Source organism: Macrobrachium nipponense, chromosome 1 (genome assembly GCF_015104395.2).
Source record: "Macrobrachium nipponense isolate FS-2020 chromosome 1, ASM1510439v2, whole genome shotgun sequence".
NCBI classification, from domain to species: Eukaryota; Metazoa; Arthropoda; class Malacostraca; order Decapoda; family Palaemonidae; genus Macrobrachium; species Macrobrachium nipponense.
The window spans coordinates 184,179,518-184,206,029 of NC_087200.1; the positions used below are offsets into that span (position 1 = coordinate 184,179,518).

General features: G+C 40.4%; 1 protein-coding gene across 2 annotated transcripts; it reads right to left on the minus strand.

Annotated features, from left to right (window-relative positions):
* Positions 1 to 2,707: 2,707 nt before the first annotated feature.
* LOC135219909 (cytochrome P450 2L1-like) lies at positions 2,708 to 25,784 on the minus strand. Of its 2 annotated transcripts, XM_064257114.1 has the most exons (10): positions 25,627 to 25,784; positions 16,868 to 16,967; positions 16,583 to 16,716; positions 6,930 to 7,148; positions 6,478 to 6,680; positions 6,199 to 6,319; positions 4,692 to 4,872; positions 4,176 to 4,293; positions 3,703 to 3,847; positions 2,708 to 2,914 (listed from the first exon to the last, which is right to left on the minus strand). In XM_064257114.1, the coding sequence occupies exons 1-10, from the start codon at positions 25,703 to 25,705 to the stop codon at positions 2,730 to 2,732; spliced, it is 1,485 nt and encodes a 494-aa protein (XP_064113184.1). In that variant the 5' UTR covers positions 25,706 to 25,784; the 3' UTR covers positions 2,708 to 2,729. The 2 variants fall into 2 exon arrangements, with proteins under 2 accessions (XP_064113184.1, XP_064113185.1); XM_064257115.1 differs by lacking the exons at positions 6,199 to 6,319; positions 6,478 to 6,680.
* Between the last annotated feature and the right edge of the window lie 728 nt (positions 25,785 to 26,512).

The window sequence follows — 26,512 nt, forward strand, 5'->3', positions numbered from 1 at the left end:
GGGGGGGAGTATTTGTAAGGACAACGCATTTCCTTATTTTTTATTTCATCCAATCACCAAGTCGCTTGTTTTCCTTTAACTATTCCATAGAGCGTTCCGCGGCCTTTCTGCCAATGTATAACACATGTAATTTCATTATTTAATTTGTACACCTTATTATCTTTAAATGTATGTCTGTAAGAAAACACAAATCTAGTGTCTCGGAGTCATTTCTGCTCTCGGTGCGAGTCTGTACTACTTATCCGTCCACACCTGTCTATGTCAATCCAGTTCGTCTGTAATAAATTATCAGTACCCAGCTACCTGTCTTACTCTCTGGTCCTCACACATGTACTAATCTTATTATTAATTAATAATACAGAAGACCACCCGTATTTGTGGGGGTTGGGTACAACCCCCTACCAAATAGCTAAAATCGTCAAATATTTAAAACTCCATGAATAATGGGCATATACAGTCCATAGGAAAATCTGTGAATAGGCGAGTCCGTGAATGGCGGGGTTGATTGTACTACGTATTTGAAAATTAGTACCTGCACACATGTAATGTCAAAAATCCACGAATAGAAGTTTCCTGTGAATAAATTATGGATAAGTTCAACAGAAAAATACGGGAATAAGCGAGTTTTCCCATGAATACATTATACAATGTTCACATGTTCACGGGGGATGTGTACCAGAACCTCCCCACGCGAATAGCTAGGATCCGCAAATGGTGGAAATACCTATAGAAATGCTTAAATATGCCTATTTTGTTAGTTAAAACTCAAGAAAAGCCCACTAAAAATGTTTTTACCAGGTTTTTTAAAATTTTATCACAAAAAGTGCATTTTAAGATGAAATTTATAAAAAAAAACAGGAATTTGTGGATATTTCTCATAGAAAAATAACATGAATAGGCGAATTTTCTGCGAATAACGGGGGTATATGTTCCAGAAAAAAAATCTGTGAATGCATGAGTCCGCGAATCCAGTGTGTGCAAATACAGGGGTGGGGTGGGGGTTCACTGTGGGTAAGTTCCACAGAAAAATCCGAATATACTGTAGTGGCGTTGAATGTATGAAGTACTATCCTAAAATCATCTTACAACACAGAAAAATATAAGTTAAATATTCATAAAGTATATTGTACACAGTGCAACGCTCAAAGTTACATTAAGCCAAAGAAAACGTGTCTCAATTATAAGGGATACTTAAGAGTAGCAGTTGTAGGAAGGTACGTAGCATTGCAAGGTGACTTTGAAATGATATTGGGGTGTTCCAGGATGATAGTTTGAGGAATATTTTTGTTTGAATTGTTAAGTTTGCAATGAACTGTTAAAATATGCATTTGTAAGCATTTTTGGGTGTATATACTTAACAGTATCAGTTGTAGGAGATAAATATAAGATGACTCGACACACCTCTTGAAATGCTTATAACTACCTCTTTTGAGCATTCAAACTCCAAAAAATAACCCTCTAAAAATACTTATACTTATTATTTTAATAATTTTATCATGAAAAAAACATTTAGGAAAATTATATGAAAATACAGTAATTAGTGAATACTTCTCTAAAGAAATCTGCGAATAGGCAAATTTTCCCTAAGTAGGTGAATCCAGGAATCCGGAAAACCAAATAGCAGAGAATCCATTGTATTTTTGTTTGAAATATTAAATAGTTTTAATGTGATAATTTAAGGTATATTTTTTGTTTTAAATATTAATTGTTAAAATAGGAAGTTATAAGTGTTTTGGTTTAAGGGTAATAAGGTATTTGGCAACTATAAGCCTGTTATAAGTTTTTTTGGAGGGGATTTTGCATTTCCATGGTAGGTTGTAGAACCTATCCGCACAATATACTAATATGCATGATATTATAGTGTCTCTCTCTCTTGTGATAACATGATTTTGCTCATTTTTTTCTATAAAAAATAACTAGGATGATATGAATTTTCTCCCTCTCTGTAATGGCATTCCAGTATTCAAGAACAGTCTTGTCTATACTCTGTTTTTTTTTTCCATCTGTCCACCCGCCTGTTGTGTTTTCGCATGGTAACACTGCGTCCCTGGCTTTAAATAGTTACGCGATGTGTAAGTGTTAGGTAAATAAAAGGATATCTGGGTGCACATTTGTAACTGAAAAGTGTTTAAATAATTTACAGTATGTGAATTACACCGTTAATATTCGAAATAAGGTTATTATTATTGTTGAATGTAAGCTCAATGTAACTATCTAAAGCCGGGGACGCAGTGTTACCATACGCTGGTGGGCATGATGGGGGGGGGAGAAAAAAAAAAAAAAAAAAAAAGGAGTGTAGTCACCAACAGTCTGTCATTTGTGCAGACGATGCAAAGGAATAGCTTCCATCTTTAATTGTTTCCAGAATTTTTAACCTAACTAAACCTCCATTGTGAACAATTAGCTCAATAATTCTTAGACACTTCTATTTCAGAACTTCTGCATAACCCTGCTGTTTTGGCTTAACGAAGTCTACTCTAATTATGAAATTATGCAAGCACAAGTGTCCCATTTTGTAATACAGTACTACTTTTTTGTTTAGTGAATGCAATCATGGTCTGGTTTTTGCACAAATGTGGTATAATTATGATATCTCAAAGCTCAGTCTATTACCTGTCTATGACTTTGTTCTTGAGACCAATGTTTCACCGTCTAACAAAACTTCCTTTTTCTTTACTTTTAAGGCTGGCTAAAGGTTAAGACAAACAAAAGTCAACTAAACTTTATTTTCAAGTTCTCTTTGTCAATACAACCTCATATGGTGGGATAAAGCTAAGGAGGGGTTGGAAGCAATCGGGTTCCAAAGAAATGGAACCCCCCTTGGGGGGTGAAGCAGTGAATCTCTGAAAGAGAGAAGTTGCAAAGATGAACAGCTCCATTCTGGCTAAGCTCTCACCCAGACACTGGCGTCGCCCTGTGAGTAAATACAACGGGTCATGATATCATTGCATTCAAAATTTCATTTCTAGTTTTTTTGGTTCTGAAATTAAATTGCTTTTTGTTGTTTGGGAGTTCATTATTAAGCTTGACAATGAGAACCTCCAAGGTGCGTAATTGCTAATCATGCATTTTCAGAAAGCTAAGCCTCCTAGAAAAAATTTCATTCTTACTCAGTTCTTCCACTATAACTTCTCTTTAGGCAATGCTCCACAAAACAATTTCTATTGCTTACAGGAGTATAGACTTAGGAATATAACTACTCTCATTCAAAGTAACGACTGGCCTCAGAATGAACCTTCATGTAGTAGTTTCACCAAGGATGCATATAGTTTTATATTCTAATTCACATTTCAAATTCAATTTTGTATTGAGGCCAGTCATTGCTTTGAATGAACAGAGGTTTATTTCAAAATGTACTGTTCCTGTATGCAACGTCCTATAAAGTTATGACTATCACCGATAAGTTTTAAAACATAACTTCAATCACGCAATTTGGAGGTTTTCATTGTCAAGCATAGTTATAATAGTACATAAAAACATATAAATGGAAGTTAAATTATTAATATCTCTTAATACAGCACTTATTTGCAAGATTAGAATTACAATAATTTTAATTCGCCTGTAGCGTAAAATTAAACCTACAATAATTCCATCTTGATAAATTTGAGTGTCCATTTATTCCTTGGGGCTAATTCACCTCAAAGACCCTTAGATAGAATGGGAACCACAGACAGAGCTAGGACTAAGGCCGAAGATACTCACCAAGAGAAAATGGAAGGAAGCCTTCCTTCTTCATGATGACTTTGCCTTCTTTGTCAAGGAAGTGCTCAGGGTAGAATTCCTCAGGTCTCTCGAAATATTTCTGGTTTCTGTGGCAGCTCCTGGCACTGGCAAATATTGCTGTGTTCTAGGGCAACATGAGTCATTATTAATAAAAGGAATATACATAGTACTACAACATTTAGCGACGTGTAAAAATAATTTTACTTATAGGATTATGAGGGGAAGCAGCTGGGTTGAGGTTGATAAGTGTCAAATTCCATTTTTTAACAATTGAATTTGGTTCAATACTGTAGTTGGCATTGTGCTTACTTATTTAACGGAATATTGTATTAGTAATTTCTTAGAAATAATCAGCATTTATTTAAGACTGCTACCTTTTCAAATATAAGTTTGGGCTATAATCTTATCATTATTGCTGTGACAGATTTGACCAGTGATACTGAAAGACATACCTTAGGTAACCGGTATTTGCCCACTTGGATCTCTTCTGTGGTTGCATGCATAATGCCTATAGGTATAAAAGAGGCATACCTCATTACCTCGAGTATAACTGCCTCAGTGTATGGCAATCTGAAAATGAAGGTTTTTGTTATAATGATTAAACAGTTATAACATCAGCCAACCTACTCATTAGAATAATCAATACACTTAAGCAAAAATGAATAGATACGTGAATAAGTATATGCTTAGTGAAAGTGTAGCATAAGACCATAGACCATAAAGAAAGACCTCTAATTTCTATAATCTACTCTAACTTGACATACAACTAACTAGTTTTTTAAATTCCAACTCAAGTCTTCCTGAACTGGAACCTGTCTTTTTAATCTATCTGGTCCAACAAGTGTTTCTTTTGAGTTACCTTCTCTTAGGAGCCAAACATTTTATGCTATTGTTAGGCTCTAGGATTTCAACATAGTATATTAGGCTTGATAAACTTTAATGTAACCTCTCATGTAGCACACGTATACCTGTCCTTATCCTGCAGAGAAGGTAGTGTGTCCCTCGGAACCACCTCATCAATTTCCTTTTGCATTTTTGTCTGTATTTCAGGATGGGTGGCCAAGAGAGCGATCAGCCATCGAATGGTAGATGAAGTCGTCTCACTTCCTGCACCAAAGAAGTCATCAAGGGTTATGACAAGGTCGAAATCTGAAAGTTGAAAGAAAACCCATACAGTTACACTTTAAAGTAACAGTCAAAGAACTTGGATAGAAAGACGGAAGAAAGGGAGCGGGAAGCATTTTCCTGAGATGTAACAAGTAACAGGACCTTTCCACGAAAAACTATCCAAATTACTATATAGAGCATCTAATCTAATATAATGTAACCTAACCTAACCTAACCTATGGGCATGGCAAAAAAAAACAATGCTGATGCAATACTAGCATACACCTTAGGAATGTGTGAACGGGGATGCAGGTAAAACGAAAGACCAAAATGAGGGTGCAGCTAGGGCAGCAGAGATGCTGTAAATATCCTATAATAATGCACAGTGCACCACAAGAGGTTCATTGATGGCATCACCCCCTTATGGGGAAAAGTTGAAGGAGAAACTTGGCAAAAGTTACTCTAAATGCAATCTGTTAATGAACACTAATCAAAATTCTCCTGAACTGTGATTAACTGGAGGAATTTACAGCTACTATAAATGGATTCAGGTGTACTCTGGGGAGAAAATGGGAAACATCTTGACTTAGATTATGCTAATGACATAGTTTTGATCTGCTAGGAACCAGAAAAGATGCAGTTTTGGATTGTCTAGTGAGTGAAAGTTGAAAGGATCATTTGGGCATTAATATATAATGGAAAAACTGAAATCATGAATATGAATATTGAAAATGCACACAGGATAGTTTTCTGATCACAGAATTTATGGAAAGATTAAAAAAAAGGCTCATCAGGCAATAAGAATGCTTAAAAATATTTGGAATAATAAAAATTTTTCTGTGCATACAAAATAAAACTTTATAAGGTAATGGTTGGGAGTTTATTAGCACTTGAAAATAAGGCACCTAGAAGAATACTATGTATTAGGAATTAGATGGAGGGATAGGATATCAAATAACAGAATTAGAGAAGTGATGGGGGTGCAGCCAGATGATGAGTATGTTAGGTTCTCATGCTGGAAGTGGCTAGGCCATGTGTATAGAAGACAGAATAGTACAAGATACACCTGGGTGGGTTGCCCTTGGTAGAAGAGGTAGAGGTAGGCCAAAGATGTGGTTGAGGACAATGAGGTGGGAAGCAAGAGGTGAATGTTGGGGAGATTTTGAGGAGTTAGCCCAGGACAGAATGTGGTGGTGTGAGTTCATCGAGGACATATGCATCCCTATAGGAGCCACAGGAAATGACTGACTGACTGACAATACATATTAGTATAGTAGTTGTTAATTTGGTCCATCGAGCATTTGCTCTTAGTTCTAGAATGAGTGATAAATTTTAATGGTGACGTCAACCTGATTTTTTGACACTCACAGTCTTCCTTGGACATGGTACTAAGGTTACCCCTCTCTTTCTGAATTTGTATGAGGTAGGCATCTATGTAGTCCTTGGGATTGTTTGGGTCCAGCGTCTTCACGTGAGTCTCTATAATTTCCTGAAGAAACAGATATGAATCCAGTATAGTTTTCCCATGAAATACTAATAAGAAAATGAAATAACTTCAGTCATCTAAAGCATTAAATTTAATATGGTACTATGTAATGAAATGGTTATAAGAAAATGGTATACGGGATACTTGCTCAAGATACTTACAAGCATGAGGTTTTTGAATTTTTCCATGTTATCATAGACTACTTTCACTTTGAACACTTTATCGAGGACAAATCTGGGGAGCATTTTCACCAGATATGGGAACGCATCCAGAATCTGGAGTCTTCCTTGGACTAAGTCTATATTATTTCTCAGGATGGTATTAAATTTTATTATTTCTTGGTCATCTGTGTCGTACCTTATATCTGGATGAAACGAAAAAGAACGGAGGTCTAATCAACTCTGTCATCCTATTTTTAACGCTTTGTTTTCTGAACTCAAGGATTCGACATGACTCAATATCGTTGTTATCTCTCAACAAAGTTGATTAATCACCTCCACTTAAGATAAGGATTTGAGCTGAAAGATAAGTAGGTATATCAGTTTTTATACAAGCCTAAAAAAAAAAAATAAAAGATAAAAAAATAAAATAAAGAAAAGTAGTCATCACATACTTGCTACAAGCTTCCAGATGACATTCAACACAGCGACGTTGAGACACCAAGATATTTCTATGGGTTTCCCAGACGTCCTCTCAAAAGTCCCTACAAGGTTCTGAGCCTCATACTGGATGGCACCCTCAAGGGAAGACTTTCCCATGCCGAAATCCTTCAGGTGTTTAAGGGCGAACCTCCTGCCCTGTACCCAGACATCGCCAACTGCATACAAAATTCCTAAGTAAAAGACACAAGAAGTAGAGTGCGTCTATATTACTGGTTCTACACCTGGGGTAAGCAAATCCAGCCTCTGATAATCCGATTTCTTCCAAACATAATTATCAACTCATGCAATTTCAACTTTATCTTGTTACAGCACCGACCTGCTGTCACTGATCCTATAATGACGATAACGAATCAACTCAACAGATTTATTCGCCGACCACTTTTAGTTATCTCTCTGAAAACAGATTAATACCTCACTGATCACTAGTAAGGGTCAAAGAGTATTACATTTGTGCATTTTTTTTAAAGCTAATGTATATTTTTGTCACTTGACAGCTTTTTTTTTAATCAACAGAGCAGGATTTTTAGATTCATTGGTCTACTATACATTGCTTGATTGGACTTGTACACGTTTGAGGCTGCAATTTTGTTTAGACGACTATAACAATTTTTAAAAGTACTGTAATTGTATTTTTCCTAACTATACAAAACTGAGGTCCTTTACATTAGGAATATAATATGCCTACAGCTAAGCTGGAACACAGCTGTTAAACTCTTGAAGGTGGTGGTTAGTAACTACCATCCAGTAGGTGGGGAGACCAGCCTACCCAAATGTAAACATTCCAATTTGCCTTCAGCCCAGGTTTCAGATTGAGGGGTGACATGGGTGGACATGAAATGTAATGTAATGGACCTCAGGTTTGTACAGTTAGGAAAAATACACTTGCAAAAATGTGATTCGTTCCTACACGACATACAAACCATCGGTCCATTACATTAGGAAGACTCACTGGTTGGAGGGAGGAATCTGAATGAGTCTCTTAAAACTGACTGTAGCTTGCCACACCTGGGCTACTCCTCCTGGTTGAAAGAACGAGGAGGAGTGCTGTACCTCTGACAAATTGATAAGAGTATGAGAACTGTGGGATCAAGAGTCAGACCTCTGGACCTTTTTGAATGAGTGAGGAATCATAACTCATACAAACACAGCTAGCAACAATGTTAAGAATCGGAGGCATTAAGTCAAAGAACGAAAAAGGGGTTGCCTTACTGCCAGTCTCCTTCCTCCTCTTGCTAGAGGAAGGAGTGGGATTGCTTCTATGAATCTAGAAAGAAAAATAGAATGGGTGCTAAGTGCGCAGACTTACCGCATCAGACGCCAGTCCAGCAAGCGTAGGTTTGAGTCCCATTCTCAGCCCGAAGGAAGAGAAGTAGGAGGATGAGAGCCCACTCACTCTTGAATCTTTCTCACCTCCAGAACCATACCCTTTGGGAAAGATGCAACCAGTCCTCTTTAAGGAGCCTTGTAAGAAAACACAATTTGTTAAGTAGCCACCAAAGGTCCAAAGAAGAAAGATTCCAAGGATTTGTGGGCAAAGACCTGAAGGTAGAAAGACATAAATGTGATCCCGATGGGGCCACATCTAGCTTCCAGACCAACAGATTTTTCAGACTGTGAGGAATGGATGAAGCCATTGACTTCGCAAGCTATCAGGTGGAGTGTACAGGTGTTGTCATTGCCAACCGCATAGTAGTACAACCTTCCAATCGTCTCTCAAAGCCCAAGGGAAGACGTGTCCTTAGACACCTCTCTCTTCCCCTAAGCAAGATAGGACTAGAGAAAAGTCATAGATATCCAGGTTAGGAATGTTGAGCCTTTGCAGAAAAGTACTGCAGCATCCTACAGAACAAAGTAGCTATTGATTTGGATCATCGACTACAATGTTCAAGGAGGAAGGGATCAAGCAAGCTTGAACCTGACAACAGATGCCAAAAGATTTGGAGCTCACTATGACATCTGAGACGGAATCGAGGCATAGATCCCCTTCCATTGAAGGCTTACATCAAAGGTCCCTGAAGATCGTTTATCCTCTTCGCCAAGGCTGGAGGGAGACGAGAGATGGCCTTAAGAGTCAGATCTCCGTCTGACAATTCTCGGAAGGGCACATGCGAAGCACGAACAGGAACCCTAAACGAGAGTCGGAGGCCACCCAGGGACCTGAGATCCTTGGGATGGCAAGACGATTGAAGCTTCTCATTAGTAGCTATATTCTTATCAGGGCAAAACAAGGTTACTTTCAGGTGAAAGATTCAGCCAAATGAGGATCTACGTCTTTCACCACTGAATCATTGAAGCAACTCTTGGTGGGGAAGACAAGGAAGTCTGTGACCTGCTGAAGAGCAGCTCTGACCAGAGAAGTCCCTTCAACAACGCCAACCAGTGAAGACAGCTAGATACAGCTGCAGAGCACTAAAAGATATCCAGTATCTCTGTTGCTGATTGGCAAGATAGCTTTATCCTTGCAAAAGAAATCAGTGAGTCTTTAACCATGAATGTATGTACGGGGATTATTGTACTGCCTAAGGAAACGCTTCACTTGTCGCTGACACTGAAGGTTGAGATGTGTTGAGATGAAGACGTCGGGGTTGTCCCATAAAGTCAGCATGCGTCACTATAGTGGCCCATGGGTTGGTGTAGGACACTTACAGAATTCTGCTGTGCCAGGCGGCAAACATAGAGATGAAAGGGACCCCTCAAATTGAGCAACCTCGCTGTGAAAGATCGAGTGAAGGGAGAACTCTCTCCCAGTCGCTAGAATCCAGAGACCGAGCTTGCCTGCCAATACATACATCCCAACCCGGAAATGTATTCGGTTGGCAGAACTATTGAGTGCACCACAGTTACACTCGAGCACCTGCAATGTCAACTTAAGTAACAAAAAGGACAAAAGACCCTCTTGTTTGTTGACATATGCCACTACTGCAGTGTTATTGCACAAAAATGCCACGGATTGTCTCAAAAACCCGATCCTGAAACTCTCAAAAGGCCAGGAAAGCCGCCTTGAGTTCCAGGATGTTGATGAGAAAGTACTTGTCATCTCAAACATACACCTAGAAGACAACAGTCTTACAAGTGTGTACCTATGCCTTAGATGGTGCAACAAAGAACAGAAGTATGTCTCAAGGAGAAACTGCAGGCATATTTAGAAGTTCCTGTTGATCAAGCCCCAGCCTCACTCCTCACTCATCTTTGAGAGGGAAATGATAAGGACTGGAAGTAGGCCTCCTTTATCCTCCACTGATGGGAATAAAGGGGAAGCCCTGAGGAGAGGCTTCTATGGTGACGACAGGAAAGACAACTAGTTCTAGCCGAGTCATTCTCGAATCGGGAACAAGGAAAGGAGACAGAACAGAAGTTTGATGAAAGATGACCAAGGACTGGAAGGAAGCAGACACTTTTCTGAAGGATATCTGCTACCAGGCCTCGTTTATGTTTTATGTTGCTGTGAAGTCCAGAGACTTGACAGGCAACCCTTCATCAAGGTATCAGCATTGGAAGAACACATGACAAAAGTTCTCTTTCCTTCGGCCCTCTTCATGTATGTGCACTTTCCCAGAAGAGAAACAGAAGGCCCAGTGCTTCCGTGATCGCCCTTCGAAGTCTGAGACTTCTTAGGAGACTGAGGAAGGGATGGCATGACCCTAAGGCCGAGCCAAAGATCTTGACCATTACCTAAAGAACAAGGCAATTGCTCTGCCACAACCCTTGACTACCACAGTATCTGTCAATTCTCTGAAAAGTAAGAAGCAGAACTGAGTAAGGACTTTTCCTCTGGGTCAAAACAACTCGGGACTTACAAGTCTGGAGATCTGAATTAGGACAAAGTCCCTCTTCTTAGCACCAGAATAGCCCAAGTTGCTGTCTGGTGTTGGGTAAAAAGCCACCCCCAGAGTGAGACAGTTCCCATAAGGCACAATTCCTTCCAGGAATGATCGCATTTGAGGAAATTGCGCCTTACAGGAAGTGAAAGATTACAGATCCTGTCAGGAGACTGCCTGGAGAACACCATCATGACATCCTCCAGGCTCACTGTTTCTTGCTGCAAGAGGAATGTTCTTCACAGCAAGGAAAATAGCGAGAGACCCAAGTCCAAATGAAACAGAGACAGAACGATCTACAGTAAGAATAAGACCCTCCAAGGCAAGAATTACTATTGTCAAGGCAGAGTAGGGAAAGAGAGCTTGGTTGGGTGTTTCGATCAAATGAACTCCTTGTCCGAGGAAAAGGTATTCATCTGGATGAAAATGCCCTTGTAAGCAAGAACCACTGTGAACCCATCAATACCACTGTTTCCTCAAGGAATTGCAAGGGCTTAGAGCAGTGATAATCATTATCATGGGAGGTTGCTGTATTATTCCCAAGATCACTGTGCTGACGGATCAGCACAAAGATCTCTCAAAATGAAAATCTGATGTACGCTTCCTGAGGAAGACCTTTGAGGCCTTCCAGGGGGCGATACACTCAATCTTCTCAATCTTATCCCCTTGAAGGGAGAATCTTGACAGACTCCAAGAAACCTTTCTTGACTACTCAGGTACATGACAAGATGATCCAAGGATCAATCCTGAGGTGTAAAACCTTGTAGTCAAACTCCAAAAAAAAAGAGACAAACTCTTCAGAGTCCTCTCTGTTTACCTCGCACCTCTTGGACCACCCGAGAGGATCAAAAGAACAGGTAAGGAAAAAGAGCACTCCTACCTGTTCTGCTAAAAGAAACCCACAGGAGAGCAGTGATCACCTGAAGTGATGACTGCAGCATGAGGGAAGGAGGGTGCTTATGCCATGGCAAAGCACTGACCTGAGGAGTGTGGAAAGTTCACGCGAACAGAGTTGTGCACTCGGTTTGGTTGATCCAAGTGGGGAGAGCAGAACTGAGTGAGCCGAGCTGAGCCGATCACGTGAACGCAAGAGACTGGGCGGCAAGCAGGGCAAGTGAATCGACCCAAATTGTGTGAACGCAATTAGAGGCTGGACCCAAGCAAGTTGAGCTACAACAAGCGAGCCTAGCCGAGCCTGAACAGATCATGTGTAGGGCACAATTCATCTGCCAAGAACTAGCACTGTCCTTGCAAAAACTGGTTTAGAAGTGCCCGTGATTCTGGAAAATACTGGGCAGTCGATAACACACCAGCCAAGCACTCACCATTCCAAATAATCCAAGTGCTTGCCAATCCAAAAAATCTGAGCGCTCGGATCTCTCAAAGTCCTAAGGAATTCAAACGCTTGGCGAGATCCTTAATCTCTTAAGAAACAATCATCGAGAAGAATCCGAGAGCTCGGTGAGCAATTGAAATTTTAAGGAATTCAAATGCTTGGCGAGACTCCACAATCTCGTAAGAACGATCACCGGGAGCGGTCTTCTCTCAACTTCCAAAGGGAATCTCTTCCCCATTTCTCCAGGTGTTTGAATCCTTAGAATTGAGACAATAGGTGAGAACCTGACTGAGAACAGGTGAGAACTCAGCGTGTGCTAGTGGTAGTGCTGGCAAGATGAGACAAGACACCTGAATGTCTCGCCCTATCTCTCAACGCGTGCCTGAACTGGGAAGGTGAGAAGACTCTGTCAATAGTTCGGGATGTTCATAATTCCTTAGAACACAAGCACCCGGAGCAATTCGCGAATGAGTGGCCGACGCAGAACCCTTAGAACTTGTGATGGGAGCACAACCCAAAGTTTGTGCTCCCACAGCTACCAAAACACAAAACCTACGGCATGCGAGTTCCCAAGCCCAAAGCCTGGTAAGAGCCGATGAGAGACCCCACTGCCTCGTTAGGAGGAGGCAGCCCCTTAGAAATCTTGTAGGAGAACTTTCCAGGGCCTCCTTAAGCCTCAGAAAAAGAAGGGAAGGGTAGTGGAGGACAATGTTTCTCTACAGGGGTTCTTCTAAAGGATGGTGATTAGGAAACACAAAAACTGTCAGGGTAGCTTAGCAGGTACAACACAGAAGCAGCCCAGGCAGCAGGAACACCAGGGACATGAAAGGTATTACAGGAACGTCAATAGCAGTGGCAGGACCTATCCAGTGACTGGTCGTCAGGGCAATGTAACAGAGGGCACAGCAGAACTATACACTCACAAGAGGCAGTGCCACAGCATACCAGAGTGCCACAAGTAAACTCCCAAAGGTTAGGATATCAAACACAGTATAATCAATATATAAAAAAGTAAAAGAAAAGAAAAGATTCCACTGGGGAAAGCAAGTTTAACGACAGTCAAGCAAGAGCTCACGAAAACACATCTGCATTGAACACAATATACTTATACTAACAGTAGTATACCATGTCATGTTGGAAACCAGATACTGTGTACAGCTCTATAGAGTACTGTGAAGTTTAAGTTTTTTTACATTCTTAAGCTAAAATTCAGATTTGAGATTAGAGTCATGTTCATTTTGATAAAATAACTCTCTCTTGCTTTTAAGAAACCTTTAATAATTCATGGACTGCATTCCAACTAAAATCTAGATTCTAGACTATCAAATGTTTAAAGAGTAAAATCCAGTTGTGGAAACATCAGTAATGAGGAAATGAGTGAAGAGATGAGTAAAAACAGGGTAATTACTGGAGAACTTGTGGTTTATACTGATGATTTGACTTAGGCCTAAAATTGGGAAGCTTCTGCTGTAGCAATATCCATTGCTCAATGCAAATAACCCCCACCCGCTGCACAACAAGGACTGGCTAGCCCTCGAAAGGTGAATGACGTCACACTAGTTATAATTCGAAATGATTACCAATACAAATTTGACTCTGTTTGGTATGTTTGGTAATGTTGAGTCCCTTGCATGAATATGACACCACAGATTAGAGTTCCCGTATTTATGAAGTATGCAATTGATAGCTCTGGTAAGATATATTAAGTTATATAAAATCATTATGAAGATCTTGGATCATTCTGTCTGTGAATCTTATTTTTCTTACCATGTGCAGCCTAAATACACAAGAATCTTCTTTTTTTTTTTATTGGTGTTGGCCTAAAAAAGTGGTTCCACATAGAGCACATTAATTGAAATGAAGCCAAGACTTATGCAGCCAGGTCTGATATTAGGGAATTAATTCATCGTAATCCTGCATGTCAAATGTTAATATTATTGTGACACTAGGCTTACAAATGAAATTCTTATACTTTAAGGCAACAACAGGGCATAGGCCTACACACCAATTTCTTCTATTTTGAGGAAATGACGGGGCACATGCCTTCATGTCAATTTCTTATATTTTGAGGCAATGATAGGGCATAAGCCTACACATTAAATTCTTATATTTTGAAGCTATGACAGGGCACAGGCCTACATGTCAATTTCTTATTGGAAGTAATTTTATACCTGTTTCAGTTAAAAATAGAGTAGCTTTTAATACAGAAACTTCAACCCCATGATATATACAGGCACTCCCCGGGTTACGACAGGGGTTACATTCTTGAGATGCGTTGTAAGCCGAAAATTGTCGTAAGCCGGAACATCGTCAAAAATCCTAAGACAACCTTACTTTTAATGCTTTGGGTGCATTAAAAACTATGTAAAGTGCATTCTTCTTGCATTTTTCATCAAAAAACCTTCAAATATTGATTATTTTGCATTTTTGGAGTCATATTTCTTGTGCCAGATCAGTGTTGTAGGCGACGTAACCCTGGAGCATGTGTCATAAACCTGGAAATAATTTCTGATAAATATATAACTGAAAAGCGCTGTAACCTCGGAACGTCGGAAGCCAGGGACTGCCTGTACACGCATGTGCATATACACATACATGTGTGGATGGTCATAGTAACTATAAACAATTATACCATTGAAAAATGTAAAACTTGTGTGCATGTAGCCAGTGGCACGCATAGACCAACCATAGGGCTGTTTCAGCCTTACTCACAACTATCAAACTGCTCTCAATAAATTATACAGAAAATATATTTACAAAAGGGATAACAAATTATATTACAGTGATGATTAAATATAAGGCTACTGAAGCATTTCTATGATAATGAAGGCTATGGTAGGAAGGCATCATAAGATACATAATGAAATAAAAAAATAAATAAATGATAGTTGTAAAAGATGTGTATGAGATGACCCAAACCAGTCTGATTTGTTTGAATTTTGGTGGATTCTTTTAGATTACCCTGTTGGACAAAAGGATAAGTGTCAGGAAATCTGTGTGTGTGTGTGTGTGTGTGTGTGTGTGTGTTTTAGGAGTTCTAGTGTAGACATATATTCATAAAGATCTTGATTAATTTCAATTAAAAATAAAATTACTGAATTTCAATTAACAACAGTAGGCAGATAATTCTTCACACCAGTATTTTATGAATAGGTCTATGTTTACTCTGCAATGTTAGGTTACCATATGAAAATTTTTCACGGACATTACAAGCCCCATAACAGCAGCAACAAAAATATGAATAATCACAAGAATCACAATAAAACAGTTGAATATAAGATAGGCCTATATTCCAAACTTCATATGCTGCATAAACCAACAAACAGGACATTATATGTCTAATTTTTTATGATCCTGTTATTTCAAAAGGAGATAATGTTCTTCTTAAGCAAATTCTCAGCAAATTACATCCAGTATGACTCATTCATATAGCCTATCATACTGGAACTTAAGATAAACATAGGCATATTCTGGTTTTGTAGTGCTGTCATTGCTTGTCATCCCACTGAATGTGTAATTGACTGCAATGAAATCGATTTTATGACTATTAAAATGTAGTAAAATTTCATAAGTCAATATGAAATACCAGTCTACATACTCTGAGACAGTCTTTGTGTTGAAATTTAGAATGGTGAACACACGTGAAAATATCAGATGGTAATTATCAGTCCTGTTATTCAAATGCACCGATTCGAATGCTGACATTGAAAGTGTCACCTCCTTGGTCAGGTGAACCTCATTTACGAAAAACAACTACTACAACATCGCAGAACACTCTTGACTTCATTCATATTTTCCAATTTTTCTACCATTTTTTGGGAGATGTGTATTATGATTATATCTCAGGAGATAATATAACTGTACGGACAATGCTTTTCCACTAATATCTTGTACATAATTAATCTAACAGCATTGTACCTTATCCCAATGTAAAGAGCATTTTCCGGGCCTTGCTACCGACATATATATTACTCATGTATCTTTGATAAACGTAACTAATTATGTTCTTGTATGTATGTCTGTGTAGAAACACAAATTGGCTGGCCCAGGGTCAGTTTCTGCCTTAGTGTGTTGGATACTACATATCCATCCGCACCCCTGTTTATAAGCTCCTGTTTACCTGTAATAAACATCAGTACTGCTTTACCTGTCTGTTTGTCGATACCTCACATAACGTTTCCTTTTGACCTTCAACAGAACTTACTTTAGTTCGGTAAAACAACCATTACAAAACTAAACTAAGACGAAAAGAGCCACAGATTAACCAACTTTTTGAAACTATTGCCAACCAGTCAGCTTCAAGGACTGGTCGTGACATTATCAGTGGGTGGGACTTACCTGCAGAGCCATGGACTTTGCTATAGTTATCTTATTTATATCCTATATACACATGAATTACCAAGCAAATTATGTATAACCATTAAATGCTAAGAAATCCAAAGAAACTAACCTGCATTTTCGTGGAATCTAATAAGACTGAAAGAAAACAGGGAAGGCCTTCCCTGACATTCAGGCCTGTTGAATGTGGTCTTGATCAGCTCATAGTCACAGAAGAAGACCATCACATGGCTGCCAACCTTCCAACTACCAAGAAAGAATTTTATATAGTTATAACAGAACATAAAGTGGCCATGAGCAGTGAATTTGGTGTGTGTTCATTCAAAACATCCTAAACAGAGCACTGCCATTGTTAATTGATCCTTAGGAAGAAAAACTAAGTTTTTTTATTGCTTACGTAAATATATCTCCGTATTTTTCCCTCAGGTCACTGATGATTTTTCTGACATCACTGGTATAGAGAGGGATGTATCCAATTATTGGGAGGCCCCACCGTCCTGGAAAGGATACATACTTGCACAATTTTTAAATAACCAAATAATTAAATCATAACTGCTAAACATTTTCAAATGAGAACACATATGATTAAAATTATACCAGACCAGTACGAGGCCTTGCCAAATTTGGAATAAACAAAAATAACAGTTGAATCTTAAAAATTGCAAAATAACCTTTTATACTAAACTATGTCTTCTATAAGCTGAGGCAAGATCACCATTACAAGAGAACAGAATTCCTAATCATGTTTGTATTAACCACCGACATTTACAAAAAATTTATAGCGATATCAGCATAAGACATACTTTCCTCTAACTTTTATTGCTTTGTTATCAGATTTATATGCGATCTGATGGTTCAACCTAGAAAAAGAATGCAAGAATCAATAAAGCTGAATTTCTAATTGAGTATCAAACCCTACACTCATATAAGCAGGTTGAAGTTGTTATTTATTCAATAAGACATGATAACTTAAAACTGTTATAAACACTATTTTGTAATTATTCATGAATACACATTTAGTTACTATTCACCAGAACAAGAGACAAGAGGTGGATTGTTGATGTCGCTTGCAGAAATTTAAGGTCTTTTTCAGATTATCTCACTAAATGGAAAATCTTTCTATAATTCGTAGGAGGAAAAAAAAAAAAAAAAAAAAAAAAATTGATACAGGCAGTCCCCGGTTATCGGCAGACTCAGTTATCAGCAATCAAGTTTTATGGGGCTTGTCTAGCGGCAAAAAATCAGCAATTTATGGGGCCATAACAGGCAGAGTTCCAGTTATTGGCCCCATAAATCGCCAAGTCTTGGTTAATGGTGGTTTTTGCTTATCGAGTAATGGGATCGATGCTGGTAACCGGAGATGCCTGTACACACAGCCCTCAGTTAACCGCAGGGTTCTGTTCCTGGCCGATGCTGCTAACCGAAAATCAGTGATAACAGCACTAAAATCCTGCTTAACGGCACCACTAGCCTAATATCGGCGACATTAACCAGAGATCGGCGCTGCTGTTAACTAGAGATCAACACTGCTAACCCAGAGATCGGCACAGAAAATCCAGTTAACAGCTTGCTAGACAAGTGCCATAAAACCGGATAGCTGTTAACTGATGCCACTGTTAACCGAGGGCTGCTTTTATTGGTTTTTTTTAATTGCAGGGATGGTGTGAAAGTATCTCCTCACCCAAAAATTCTTTGAGAAAATATAAATTGAAGGTTGTTTCTAAGATAATGGATAGTATACTACAGAGGAATAAAAATTAGCTAGTATAAATAATTAAAGTTAAAATCTTGAAAACAAATCTTTCACCTTCTACTCATCCTATCAAATTCCACTTATCTAATGATGTTTATCCTTGTAGTACATGTACCTTATGTTGAACTATAATACTATGACTTTCCTATGAATAAAACGATTCAAGTATTTTGTAACTTTTTTAACATGCAATTGTTCTCATTTTGTGGTTTAGTGAATTAACATTAATACCAATAGGCTTTGGCCTCTGGAATCAGAATTCTCCGGCTCAAATATGATATTGTTATGATACAATAAAGTTTGTTCATACTTACCTGGCAGATATATATATAGCTGTATTTTCTGAAGTCCGACAGAATTTAAAAAACTTCCGACACACGCAGTGGTCGGCCAGGTGGTTAGTACCCATTCCCGCCGCTGGGAGGCGGGTATCAGGAACCATTCCCATTTTCTATTCATTTTTATTTCCACTGTCCCCTGAGGGGAGGTGGGTGGGTACTTGATTATATATATCTGCCAGGTAAGTATGAACAAACTTTATTGTATCATAACAATATCATTTTGTTCATGAAACTTACCTGTCAGATATATATATATAGCTGAATCCCACCGTTGGAGGTGGGAAGGGACAGAATAGAAGGATTTTGGGAAACAAATGCATGCAGATGATTTACATCTTGGTTCCACCTGTTAGCATAGCTGACTTCGTGATTACTGTCACCCAAGTCTGCTTCTGCTTTACTAGAGTTGCCAGCGAGGTAGAGACCTATAAAGCTGGTGCACTCCAGATGATCTGTCAACGGGGGCGTGACCACAATGTGACTAGACCATATTGACCATACCATGAGGGCTAAGAAGTAAAATAAATATATATATATAAATATATATATCACCACCTGACCAACCTAGCCAAAGTTTAAGGTGTGTTAAACTAAGGCTTTAAAGAGTTAAGAAGTCGCCGTTGTCGGCGACTCAACAACTAAATTAAGAGCTCTTCCTAACCATTTTCTACAGGATAGGATGAGTGGTACTTCTTGCCCCCAAGATTGTGTCTGCAGACACGTATGGCCCTAGCGAGCAGCAGATCTCATATGCCATCTTCACATCTCACAGGGAGTGTGAAGTGAACACAGAGTTGCTTTGCTAAAACATGGTACTCAGGATGTTGCTGACTGCCATGCTCTGTTGAAATGCTTCCGAGGCCACGCCCTCACCTCGTGAGCATTCAGATAAAAAGATTTCAAATCTTTGTGCAAACACAATGAAGGAGCATTTTTGAAAGAACTCCTTAACACTAAAGCCAGGGTGTTTCTTCGATATGGGCAAGTGTGGTCTTTTTCGGAACACTGCAGATTGCCCGAATGATTTCGACTTTCTTGAGTTTATGTAGATAAAACTTGAGAGACCCGACAGGGCACAGGACTCTCTCTGGCTCCTGCCCACTAACTTGTGCCATCCTTGCTTCCAAGCTCCTGGCCCAAGGACAAAACGGGTTTCCATTCATAGGCCACAATGGAAGGCTTAGAGAGCACACCGCCTTGTGTTCTCTAAAGCCAAAACTTGTGACGATGGCTTAAAATCTCACTAACCCTCTTTGTCGTATCTAGGGTGGTTAGAAGAAGGCCTTCCTGATCACATGCAAGAAGTTAACAGGTAGGAGAGGTTCGAATGCTTTGACATCAAGAACTTCAGACTACGTCTAAGTTCCATATTGAAAGCTTCGATCGGACTGCACAGTCAGTCCGTCTGTCTAAAGTCAGGTGACCGACCAGTTGACCATTCAGACGAATCAAGGACAGCAAGGCTGTACCCTGAAGACCATAAGGCACTATTCTTCGCTGAAGGATGAGTGTCTGGACTGCCTGGGCGATTCAATCTAAGCAAACCTTGGGGGGGTGTATCAACGCAACCCAACGTCGTCAGCGAATCAACTCCTGAGCAACTCCTGACTCGAGCTTCTGGTGCCAGGAGAAAGGAGCGAGGAGCAAAAAGGCGATTCAGTCCCGAAGGAAGAATGCCTGACAGTCCAACCTGGTCTGTTTACCACGATCGTCGGGGGTGTATAACGTAACCGACTTCGTCAACAAGAAACTCAGGGCTACTATATGTCGCCTGATCTCGCACGAGTGTCTGACTCCGAGAAAACAGGCGAGACAAAAAGTAGATGGTTGATGTGAGTTTCGAGATTCCACAGAACTCAAAGAATCGTGAAGGGCTTTGTTGTTTGACAGACGCAAATCTCTGAGCCCAAAGGCCGTCAACAACATATTTGCGTATTCTTTAATAGTTGTGACTGCCAGCTTATCCCATTCTTCAGACGGAAATGGAAGACGGTAACCTTATTCCTGTCAACATCTCGATAGTCTGAACGTAGGTCAGACTCAGAGAGGAGAGGTTATAGGTACCTTTCGAGTTAGAGTAGACTGACTCTCTCGAAAAGGTCCTTGGAAAGTGAACTAGGAAGGATGTGACCTCTGTGAATCCAGGATCCTGAAGGCCAACATGGGGCGATCAGCGTCATTGTCGCTCCCTGTGACGTCATAAATCCTCTTATTACATTTCCCCCTAAGCGATTGAAAAAGGGGAAAAGAGACTAAAACATCCATCCCCGTTCAATATCATAGGATGGCGTTTAATGGTACCGATCCCGGATCGAGAATAAGGGAGCAGAGAAGAAGAAGCCTCTTCGTCCTCAACATATCGAAGAGAAGAATGAAAGGGGGTCCCTAAAGTCTCCACAACTCTCCACTTACTTCTAAAGAAAGATTCCACTCGGAAGTCAATATTTGCTGCCGTCGATCGAGACGATTCGTACGGACTTTTGCAATCCTGTAACGAACCTCTAGAGGATCGTTACATTCTACGCCTGTTGTTATAATAGGCTCTCTCTCGTAAACTCGAACAGGGACCGAGAGAAGATACTTCTTAAGATATGAGAGAGCTGTGGAATATCAGAGTTGATCTGGACCACTGGTTCCAAAAACTCGTTTCGAGGACTGGAGGGACGACCGAATTGCTTTTACTTCTTTCAGATTAAGATCCAGGACATCTGAAACCCTATCCAGATGTCCGGCACCTTCTTTCTATCACCTCAGGTGATAGACGCACTGAGAGATGTTCAGAATCATTCCTAGATCTTGAATAATATTTCAGTTTCCCGGTAGGAAAAAACTGTGGAGGTCTGAATTGCAGTCTATTCGGGGAAACAAACTTCTTCAGGAAGGAAATGGTCCCCAGCAAGCTCATCCATTCCCTCCCCGAGTATGCTTACTTCCCTAATAAGGCTGCGCTTTGCCTAAGCAGGAGAGCATATAAAATGTTGCGGTAGACTCGTAGTTCTATACCGTGCGGTAACGAGCACCGAAAGGATTAAGAGAGAACTCAGTTGAACATAGTAAGGCAACACGAATGCAACGTTTATTCATTCACTTAAGAAATCCCCTCAATCTTAGGCTAAAGTCCGTGATTGTAGGACAGAGATACAGTTAGTCAGTCAATCCCGCAGGAGAGACGTAACCGCAAGCACAGAGATACGGTTAGTCAGTCAATCCCACAGGAGAGAGAGACGTAACCTACCACGCATGACAGCGCATGATCTGTTACTGGCTCGGGTTGGACAGCTTGGACTGGAGGACAAGACACAGCAGCACCCAGCAGCTTACAAACGTCGTCTCTTAACTTTATGTCTGGGTTGCCAGCTTACCCTAATTCTACGAAGAAATATGTTTCCGTTAATTTTTTGGGAAGGCAGAAAGAGACTCTCAAGCTGATATATTTAAACGAAACAGAAAACGCTAAATATATAGATGCGTTTGTGTCGTCAGAACACTACCATACAACGGTAAAAGATAAATCGGAAACTCCTGGAAGGCTGCAGGGAGTAACGATTAAATGTCCTTAAAATAATAAACAATAGACCTCTCGGTTGCCATCCGAAGAGGTAACTACAGCAAGCGTATATGACTTGAACCAACCAGTAGTAAAATAACGCAAGGCAAAATATGATATTATATCACAATAAAGTTTGTTCATACTTACCTGGCAGACATATATATAGCTGAATTTGGAAATACAGCTACATACATATCTGACAGGCAAGTTTCATGAACAAAACTTAGAGAATCGAAGCAGACAGCTCAAGCTTCTTATGTTATTGGACATAAGCGTTCATTGACGTAGTCTACAAGCTATTCTTGTACGAGTCTGCGAATGACGAATGAGAGCTCTTCCGAATCTTGTCAATAAGAGCTTATTCGCTTACACAATATCAAGTTAATGAGATGTTTGTCAATGAGAACTAACCCATTTACGGGACAAAGAGATATTTTGTCAATGAGGGGATACCCACTTACTTGACAAAACGAAAGTATATTGTCAATGGGGGAAAGTAACTGAATTGACAAAACGTAATCCAGGAAGTCGAGCATTTTATTTTTCCGATTCCCGTCTCAAACGGGGAAGGGGCAAGAATCCTGTTAAGAGACTGGGCTTACGGCAGGTAGAACGACGATGTTCAATTCGGCAGCGTAGCCCCGACTAGAAACTAACAAAATCTATCATCTGAAAAACCCTTTCAGATGGGCTAAAAAGCTTGCAAAATTATCCTGGGAAGAGGAAGAAACTCTCCAACCAGCTTCCTCTCCCGTATCACAACTAATGCCTGCTAAAGCTTAAAATTTATTGGCAGTATGGCAAAGGAAGTCCTGTTTTGCGCTTTCCTGAAGAGTGTCCTTTTGATGAGTGCCTTTGCAAGAATCCTACTGAACGTTGCCGAGAGTCCTGACGTGCAGGACATCGAGCCTTTACATAACCCGTAACTGCCTTATCGCAAAGTCTAGACTGCGGTAGAGAAAACGAGATCTTCCCTTGAGCTTTCCTTAACTCCATCCACTTTTGCGAAAAGCAATATAATATTGACAGAGACCTCTTGAATTCACAAAACCCGAGGTCTTGCTGGGTTTCGAAGACGAAAATGTCTGTTCACTTTAAGCTTCCTCCGAAGCACTGCTTACTTCACATTCTTGAGGCTCAAATCTTAAACAAGAGCTTGAAGAGTTCAACAGAAACGTTCAGCCAGGAGACAAACCTGGCGTGCGCTGGCGCGCGCTCGGCGTCCACTGGCGAGGACGCTTGGCGTCCTGGCGCGCGCTCGGCGTCCACTGGCGCGCACTTGGCATGCACCCCCGCGCGCCTGGCGTCCATCCGAGCGTCCCGTTCAAGCCGAGCGTCAAAAGAAGCGTGCAGAAAAGCGTCACGCTCCTGACAGGCGTCAAAACAAGCGAGAGAAACTGCCTTCCTTTTTATATTTCTCGGTGGAAAGACGCACACGTGATCAGGCGACATTCGCCTTCTTACTTCTCACTGAAACGCATAACGAGAGAAAGGGGACGTGAAGCGTCCTCTTCTATAAAGCTTCTATTTAGAGGGCGCGAGTCCTTCCGAGAGCTCCAACCCCTGCACGGGGAGGACGCCTCGGAGGACGAGAAGCAATCCTTCGAGATTCGTGCACGTGCACGATCTTCCGCAGCCTGGGAAGCGTCAACAGGTCCTACCGAAGGGACGCCAGATCGATGTGGGTTCCCCGTAACCCTCCTTCGGCTTTCGACATGCCCTCTCCCTGGTCCTGGGAGTCCGACAGAGGTCCAGGCCTAGAGGCGTTATGGGGCGGATCTGACGTTCCCTCCTGACGAGAGAGAGGACGTGAAGCGTCCTCTTCTCTAAAGCTTCTTAGAGGGCGGGCGAGTCTTCCGAGAGCTCCAACCCGAGTTGCGTGGGGAGGACGCCTCGGAGGATGAGAAGGAACGTGAAGCGTCTCCTCTTCTCTAAAGGCTTTCTTAGAGGGGCGCGAGTTTCTTAGCTTCCGAGAAGAGCTCTCCACCCTTGCGCGGGGAGGACGCCTCGGAGGATGAGAAGCAATCCTTCAGGATTCGTGCACGTGCACGCACTTTGGCAGTCTGGGGATTTTCATCAGAAACTGCCGAAGGCACGCCAGATCGGTGGGGGTTCCTCGTAACCCTCCTTCGGCTTTCGACATGCTCTCTCCCCGGGTCCTGGGAGTCAAGCAGAGGTCCCGGCCTTGAGGCGAAATAAGGCCGATCTGACGCACCCTCCACTACACAAGGGGCACTGTCACTGCACTTAGCCACTTCACTATTGCTCTCTAAAGCAAGCACTTTCGATTCTAAGTTACGAATCGAAAGAGTATAAGAGAAAGGGCAATAACCTCTACAGACACTGTTTTAGGGCCCGAAGGCAACATTACAGGGTTAGGAGTAACAATAACAGAAGTAGCACTCTTCACAACAATGAAGGAGAGCGATCACCTCTCGCAGACATATTCATAACCCGTAGGCCATCCTATAGGGTTAGGCAAAATAAAGTCTACAGGAAGGTTAGCAGGTTCACTACCCTGACTTTTGTTTACTGATTAATTGCGTACATACGAATCTTACGTCTTCCTTACGGAATTAGACAGTCTCACACTCCTTACATGACAAATCTCAACAAAGAAGCAAGACCCATACCCCTCGTGCATACCAAGTGCGGATCTACCGAAGCTTTCGGTAGCCACACCCTATCTTTGCAGACAACACCCTCTGAAACTAGCCTAACTAGATTCAGATATCTTATGCAAAAATGAATCAAATTCAAATCAATTTAAGATAGCGTATGCCTAGCCACAAATCCAAGTAAATAAATTAAAAGACAATTAGGATACTTAGGGCAATGAAGTTTCCAAAATCCTAAGCCGGAGGTACTGAAAACAGGTGTTTTCAGCACCGGCGACAGAAAAATTATGACTAGAAAATGGGAATGGTTCCTGATACCCGCCTCCCAGCGGCGGGAATGGGTACTAACCACCTGGCCGACCACTGCGTGTGTCGGAAGTTTTTTAAATTCTGTCGGACTTCAGAAAATACAGCTATATATATATCTGACAGGTAAGTTTCATGAACAAAACATCTGTTCTTTCGGCAATTGCAAATAATTCCGGTGGATTTACATTTCACACCAGTTAACACACAAAATGTTAAGAAAAGGAGTTGCAAAGTCCAGCAGATTTGTTTGAGTGAAATTCTGTAAAACTTATTAAGTCCATAAGACTCATCTGAATTTCATTCCAAAGTATATAGCACAAATTTATTTTCATAAAACAATAAAATTTTGTAGAACATTTATTTTATTTGTTTTAGTAGTATGAATGATATCCACAAGTGTCTAATGATTAATCAAGTTAGACACAATACCAAAATCTGTACGAATAGTGTGGGTGTAAGAACTATAGACTTATACTATTTAGTTTCATGGGTGTTTTAGAGTTGTCTCTAGAAGGACACCAAAAGGGCTCAAAAGCCCTGGAAGACTGTTTCTGACTTATTCTAGGTCACACTAGGACATATTACCTGGTGGAAGACTGCTTGGCTTCCTGGACAACCAGTAGAGTAGGCCTAGAAACAGAACCAACAACGTCCATGTCAGCATGGTTGTAGCTGAACGTTGAACAGAGAAACTAGGAGCTACCCTTTCATTGCTGTGTTTTATATTGCTTCCTTATCATTCAAGAAGAGATAAGGATAGTCATTTTTGTCTATTGATTTGTTTAGATGCAATTGCAAACACATTCTCTCTCTTATCATGTGACATGCAAAAGTAAAGCTTCTCAGTTACATAAGAGGTCTAAAGGTAAATCAACTTTCGAAAGGGTGTAAGAACTTGATCTATTTGCTTGACTTTTTATTAAGAACAATAATGAACGCAGTCTATAAAAGTTCACAACTGCTTATTCAAGTATGCATCACAGATACGAAACAATTAACTCAATATTGTTACTGAATTAGATAATAAATGTAGTCACATAATAGTACATAAAAGTTTCTATGTCTATCAGTTACTTACAATGGTAATATGCTTTATACAATTTCCTTTATACAATTTCTAGATTACAAATGAAAGTTTCTTCATAAGGGGACTAAGTCCACAACATAGTTATCAATACAGACAAGATAGGGAAGTAATCATTCAAGTAGCATAGCCCATAATCTTATATCTCCCCACAAGTCTTTTGCAATACAATGGAACAAAGGCTGTTTTGCAAAGGCATGAAACAATATACATAATGCAGTGTAGTGATAGTGACCAGAGTTCAACAGAAATAACACTGAACATAAAAGAAAATTAAACTTAAGATTGAATCAAAACACAGCAAAGCATTCTCTGTTTGAGGACATTAGTTCATATCATAGTCAACATGCCACATGGGTTTTTAGGTTTGCTAAGTTGATCTTCGGG

Coding starts and splice junctions, on each gene's coding strand:
- LOC135219909 (XM_064257114.1), bottom strand. CDS start 25,705: ATGCTGACATGGACGTTGTTGGTTCTGTTTCTAGGCCTACTCTACTGG. Junction 16,717..16,867: donor AAATACGGAGATATATTTAC/GTAAGCAATAAA, acceptor CTTTCTTGGTAG/TTGGAAGGTTGGCAGCCATG. Junction 7,149..16,582: donor TAGATTCCACGAAAATGCAG/GTTAGTTTCTTT, acceptor TCTTTTACTTAG/GAATTTTGTATGCAGTTGGC.